The sequence below is a fragment of the Hyaena hyaena genome, unplaced genomic scaffold (genome assembly GCF_003009895.1).
Source record: "Hyaena hyaena isolate Hyena2069 unplaced genomic scaffold, ASM300989v1 scaffold_52, whole genome shotgun sequence".
NCBI lineage: Eukaryota > Metazoa > Chordata > Mammalia > Carnivora > Hyaenidae > Hyaena > Hyaena hyaena.
In genome coordinates this window covers 3,328,892-3,335,744 of record NW_024080684.1, presented here as the reverse complement: position 1 = coordinate 3,335,744, position 6,853 = coordinate 3,328,892, and the positions used below count along the sequence as shown (strand labels likewise).

At 42.1% G+C, this 6,853-nt stretch overlaps 1 protein-coding gene across 1 annotated transcript; it reads right to left on the bottom strand.

The window, feature by feature from the left end:
- Positions 1–2,228: 2,228 nt before the first annotated feature.
- On the bottom strand, positions 2,229–2,958 carry SF3B5 (splicing factor 3b subunit 5). Its single transcript, XM_039230903.1, has one exon. It carries the CDS (start codon positions 2,828–2,830, stop codon positions 2,570–2,572), a length of 261 nt encoding a protein of 86 aa, XP_039086834.1. The 5' UTR covers positions 2,831–2,958; the 3' UTR covers positions 2,229–2,569.
- Between the last annotated feature and the right edge of the window lie 3,895 nt (positions 2,959–6,853).

Genomic DNA, 6,853 nt, shown 5'->3' with positions numbered 1-6,853 from the left:
TGCACCCCCCACTCAAGGAATATCATTTTACTTGAACAACCGACAAACCATAGTTACTTAGAATTGGGTATGTGGCAGACATTTTCTTGAAAATGAACCATGTTGGCCTGTTGCATCAAGGAAAACATAAGACAGCATTTGCTACCAGTGATCAAATGGAAGCTATCAAGGAAAACTTAATATTGTTTAAAACTTAATACCACTCATTGTGAGTTTTTCAGCTTCCCAATGTTATGAGACTTTCCTGATGAGATCAGTGGTGATGTTAATAAATGTGATTTTTTGATATGTATAATGAAATGTGTTAACATCAGAAGGCTTCTGTACCTCAGTGAGCCAATACTTTCCAAACGACAGATGCAGGGTGTTACAAAATCATATGTGGGTAAAGGATCCTTTCAAAGTTCATGATAGATAAATGAATTTTAACATAACAGAATGAAAAGTTCATTGATCAAAGTCCATGTTATAACTAACTTCTAAGAAATTACCACTTGTTGGGGTTTTGCTAGAGAATTAAAGCATAGGCACAATTATTTGAAAAGGCTATGAGAATATTCCTCCCTTACCACATTATTTATGTGAAGTGTACTTTTCAAACTTCAACCAAAACTTCGTATCACAGGGGTTCCTGGGTGGCTCAGTGGGTTAAGCGCCCGACTCTTGATTTCGGCTCAGGTCATCTCACAGATCCAAGAGATCAAGCCCTATGTTGGGCTCTGCACTGCCAGCACGGAGCTTGCTTGGGATTCTGTCTCCTAATATTAATAAACAATACAAACAAACAAAAAACAACCTTGTATGCAAGAGTTTGAATACTGACACAGATAGGAAACTCCAATTGTTTTCTATTAAGCCATTGAAAACATCTGCAAAACTGTTATTTAAAAAAAAAAAAAAGCTATTCTCACTAAATTAGTTTTGGAAAAATATTATTTATTTTTAAAATATTTATTTTGAGAGAGAAGAGTGTGAGTAGGGAAAGGAGCAGAGAGGGAGAGAGAGAATCTCAAGCAGGCTCCGTGCTAAGCATGGAGCTCAGTCTCACACACGAGATCATGACCTGAGCCAATATCAACTGTTGGGTGCTCAACTGACTAAACCACCCAGGCGCCCCTTTTATTTTTTATAAAGTGTTTTCGCTAACATGTGCTGGTTTTATTTGTTACTCTGACATGAATTAGTAAATATTTTAAAATTTTGTTTTAATTTCTAATTTGGTCAGTATCAACAGCTGTAAGGCTCACAGGCAGACTTTGGGGGCAGGTGGTCTTCAATAATTTTTAAGAATGTAATGAAGTCCCAAGGCCAAAATGTTTGAGAATTGCTGATTGTTATGTGAGGCCACATTACTTAATGACACCATTACTCCCAAAGACTCCCCATTTCCCTGAGGATAAAAGTCACAAGGCCTTGCACTAGCCTATCAGCCTCTATTCTTATCTGTTCCTCCTCCATCACCTATCCCTCTATTCTTCCCCTTGCTCACTTCTTCCAGCCATATTTGCCTCTTCGCTGTTCTTCCAGTAAGCCAGACACAAGTTTGGTATTAGGACCACTGCAGTGGTAGTTCTCTCTACATAGAAAGCAGTTCGGTCAGTTTTCCCGCAAGGCTACTTCTGCTCCCTTCTTTAAAGTCTTTGCTCAAGTGTAACCATCTCATTATTCTAACATAAGCATGTTTAAAACTGCAAACCTACTGCACTCCCATCCTGCACATTTTCTAATACTTATGTCTACAGTCTGTGCAGCCTCCCTCGCCAAGCATAAGTTCCAAAAGCATAGCGAAAAATGCCCACCACATAGAGCTCAACAAATATTCGTTGAATGCTGAATGAATTAAAGTATTCGTTTGACAGCTTGTTTTTGTTTGTTTTTTTCAGAATGTGCCCACAGTCCCAAGGATGGAACTTACATATAAATGGGCAATGCCGGCAAAGGTTTTTTGAATGGAAGAAAATGAAGGTGGGATACAGTGATCACAAACCTCATTACTGAAGGTATTATGGGTCGGAAACAAGATCTTGGGAGAAGTCAAGGTTGGGGAATATTATAAAGGTTGTGCATGGCGTACTTAGGTGTCTGGCAACACGCTGGCCCTGTGCTCAATCCCGCCACCGCTCACCCCCTCCCCAACACCCCCCACATCTTCTGTCTCCCTACGAAACCAAAGTCCCCAGAGCCCTCCCTGGACCCCTCCACCCAAACACAAGCAGTCCACACCAAGAGACTGAAAAATTTCTAAACTTTATAGAAAAAGCAACGACGACAATCAACTAGCTAAAAACGAGCCTCCAAATCCCGTCTCATTCCAGTGCCTTCTCCCCTCTCAAGCTGACTTCAGGAGCTCTCCACAGTCTCAGTTCTCAGGGGTCCTGGTGGTTATCCCAGCGCTGCGTTGGGAAAGGTCCACAGGACGGCGGGCCAGGCGAGACGCCCCCGGCTACGCACTGCTGCACCAGGAAAGCACGAGAAATAGGAGCCACGGAGAATCGGTCCACTTGGTTCAGGAACAGGCAGGAACGACGGCAAAAGGGAGGAACTCAGGAGATGCTCCCGCACAGCGGTCTCAGTTCTCCTCCGGCTTGTCGGCTGGTGGTCCGCAAGGCTGCAGCATCTTCTCCATCAAGTTGAAGCGGACTCGCGCTTTGCTCTCATTCTCCGCAATGGCAAAGTAGTTAAGAAGGTCAAAGTGGCCCATGTAAGAGCAGTAGGAGTCGCGGTGCTGGTTCACCAGCCATTCCCACTTGGTGGTGTCGGCGTGGCCCGTGCCGATGTACTTGGACTGCAGGTGCTCCAGCTGACTGTGGATGGTGTAGCGGTCCGTCATCTCGCCGCCTTCCCTCTGCTCCCAGGTCAGAGGCCACAGATAAGAACGAGCAGCTCTAGATTTTCACGCGGGAGAGAGGCCGCGGCACAGACCCTCCAGGCCCGCGCGGTCGCAAGCGAATGGCGTCATAGCGACGAATCTGCGTGGACTCGCGGTCCTAGGGCTCAGAAGCGGAAGCGGAAGTGTATTTTGCCTTGCAATTGGAGTTGCCTAGGCGACACTACAAGTCGCCCGCCCTCCCCCCAAGAAAGCCCCTCCCCGTTCTAGAGCGTTGCATTATGGTTCAGTTAGTGACTCTTTTTCTGAAGGGGAGCTTTGCATGCTGGGACCTGTAGTCTCCGAGGGCTAGTGCGCGCCGGCTTCTGGGACTTGTCACGGTTAGGGGCCGCCGGCTGCCGGATGGAGTGTAGTGTCGGGGAGGCGGGGAGCGTCCTTGGGAGGTTGAGAACTGAGAAGAAATGGGAAGCTCAAGTAGGACGGGTCACAGGCAGCTGTGAAAATGAAGTCGGTACAATTTTGATTTCGGAACGAATGTGGCGGCGTGGCCGTCCCTTCACAGCCAAGGGTGGATCACTCTGAAATCAGTCGACGCAAGTTCTGGCCCCACCTCTGTGTCTCATAAGCTATGCGGAGTGAACGTTATTTCAACGCTTGCAGGGCCGCCGTTTCCTGCCTGGTGACCGAAGTGCTATACTAGTCCTGACGTGTTCGGGCTTCCTCCTCAAGCCCCTCCTTCCTCTCCCGCTTCTTAATTTGATATCCTCCCGCCAGCCCCTCGCCCCACTCCGCACGCCTGTATTTCTCGACGTTCCGTGCAGTTCGCCTCGCCACGTCTTTGTACTAGCTGTTCCCTCCGCTCGGAATGCTTTTGTTCCCCTGGCTAACATCTTCTCTCTTTAAGTCAGCTCAAAAGCATCTCCTCGAAATCGGCTTTGGCCACATCAGACAGATGTAAATTGTCCCTCCTGTTTGAGTCTTGTCCATCTCTCTTCGTTATTTTCGCTCCATATTCTACTTTTTGGTTTAAGAACTTCCTTAGGTGAATTCAAACCCTTGAGAAAAGTAGTTTGTTTTTTCGATGCTATCTTTTGTCACCTGCCTCTTTTATGATATCTCTATGATATCCTCATGGCCTGGCCGAGAGTGTATTCTCAAAAAACATTTGATGAGTGGATGAACAACTGCATGGCAGCCAAATAGAAGGAATTCTTTACTGGGAGAAAGAGAACTTTAAAATGGTTTTATTCTGATACAAAATCCCAGTTACGTACAGATGAGATCTAATGTACAGCATGAGGACTGAAGTTAATATTGTATTGAACATTAGAAATTTGCCCAAGAGTAGATTTCAGGTACTCTGAACACACACACACACACACACACACACACGTGTAACTGTGAGGAGATGGATGTGTCAATTAGCTGGACTGTAGTACAATCATTTCATTATGTATATATATATCAAATCATGTTGCATACCTAAAACATAAACAAGTTTTATTTTCTAAAAACCGATTTAAAGGAAAGGAAATGGTACAAAAATTGCTCCTTGTGGGATCAAATGCCTGGGCCAAAAATGAAAGAAAAAAAAGTCTTATTCTGTTTAAGCTATTATAATAAACATTTCACTCCTGAAATGTAGAGACTTATTATAAGACATATCTGTGGATTCACCATTCAGATATATCAAAGCTTGTCATTTTGCCATTGTTTCCAACTTTGTTAAATAAACATGGAAGTTCTCTGTGTTCCTCTCCCTAATCTATTCACTTCAGGAGACTAGCTTGAATTGAGAGTTAATCTTTCCCAAGTCTAGTTGTTTGTTTTTGTTTTTTGATTGCTGAAAGTTTGTGTATCCAAGGTGTTATTGGTATGCAAGTTTTGAAACTTTACACAAATGACACCCTGTTGGTATTTTCCCTCCTCAGAATCCAGGTTGATATATGCAATTTTAAGAATTATTTTTTTGATGTTTATCTTTGAGAGAGAAACAGAGCAAGAGCAGTGGAGGGGCAGAGAGAGAGAGAGAGAGAATCTGAAGCAGGCTTCAGGCTCTGAGCTGGCAGCACAAAGCCTGATCTGGGGCTTAAAATCACAAACTGCAAGATCACAACCTGAGCTAAAGTCAGACGCTTAACCCATTGATCCACTCAGGCACCCTGATACATGTAATTTTAATGCATTTTCCCTATCATGTAGTATGCTATTGAATTAATATACCATAATACGTCCAGTATCTCAATAATGGACATTTAATTTTATATTTTTGCCATAAGAAACAATGCTGCAATAAATATCTTGTACATAGATTCTTATCCACGTGAAGGAGTTTCTTTAGGGCCTCACATATATAGGTAAGTGAGACAGGGATGAGTGTCGTCAAACTTTGCTAGTTTGCCTTATTGTTGTCCAAACTGATTATACCAATTGGCTCTCCCAAGAAGAGAATAAGAATTCCTTTTGATCCACATCCTTCCCAAAACTCGATGTCTTCAGACATTTAATTTTTTTTAATTCTATGGATGGAGCAGAATTTCATTATTTCTTTAATTTGCGATCCCTGCTTACTAGGGAGATGGCATATTTTTGTGAATTTACTGGTCCATTATATTTCTAATGTGTGAATTGCATATTCATACTTTGGCAATTTTTATTGGCATGTTTGTCTTTTTCTTACTAATTTTTTAGGAGATCTTTATATATTCTGGATACCAGTCTTGCTAGTCATATGCAATGAAAATATTTCTTTCCAGTCTGTGATTCATCTTACACTTTCTTTATGGTATCTTGTAAGAAGTTGGGTTTATTTATTTTTTATTTTTTAATGTTTATTTATTTCTGAGAGAGAGGGAGAGAGAGGGAGAGAGAGAGAACGTGAGCAGGGGAGGGTCAGGATGAGAGGGAGATATAAAATCTGAAGCAGGCTCCAGGCTCTGAGCTATCAGCACAGAGCCTGATGCGGGGCTCGAACCCACGAACAGTGAGATCATGACTTGAGCCGAAGTTGGGCACTTAACCAACTGAGCCACCCAGGCACCCCAAGAAGTTAATTTTAAAGTAGTAAAATGCATCAGCCTTCCTTTATGGTTTGTGCTTTTTGCAATTGGATTAAACAATGAAATCAAACAAAACTCTTTTTTTACCCTGGAGCCATAAAAAATGGTTTATTCTAAAAGTTTTATAATTTTGGCTTCTATATTTAGAAATTTAATCTACCTGAAAATTTTTATTTTGATTTATTTGGCTTTAGGGATCTAATTTTCAAATATTTCCTATATGGCTAGCTAGTTCAAAGTGATACCCTCATTCATTAAATAGTACAACCTTTCCCTACTCAACTTTAATGCTTCTGTTGTATTTGCATAGATCTGTTTCTAAGTATTCTGTTCTACTAGTCTATATGCACATTAGTAACACATTAGTTATTTTTATTTTTTTAATGTACCTTTATAATAAGTCTTGATACCTGGCAGGGTGAAACCTGTACAATTTCTTTTTTTTTTTTGGAGATGTCTTAACAATTCTTGACCCTTTGAGCCCTCCATCAGATTGTGCTGACAGCTCAGAGCCTGAAGCCTGCTTCAGATTCTGTGTCTCCCTCTCTGCCCCTCCCCTACTCGTGCTCTGTCTCTTTCTCTCTCTCAAAAATAAATATTTTTTAAAAAAATTTTTAAACAATGATTCTAAGTATATGAGAGAATTCCTCAAATTCAAAGTTCTTTAGAACTAGATGGAAAATACATTTACATGTAGTAGTTAATAGCTAAAGTATATTAGTTTGCTGGGGCTGCCCAAACAAAGCACCATAGTGCCTTAAGCAATAGAAATGTATTCCCTCACAGTTCTGGAGACCAAAAGTCCAAGATTAAAGTGATGGCAGGGTTGGCTTCATTCTGAGGCTTCTCTCCTTGGCTTACAGATGGCCATCTTCCCTCTGTGTGTGTTCCTCTGTGTGTCTGTGTCCTAATCTCCTCTTATAAAAAGGCCGATAACGCAGACAGCCTCTCCTCTGCTATTCAGCCT

Bases quoted from the DNA above. Each gene is read 5' to 3' on its own strand.
- SF3B5 (XM_039230903.1), bottom strand. From the start codon at position 2,830: ATGACGGACCGCTACACCATCCACAGTCAGCTGGAGCACCTGCAGTCC.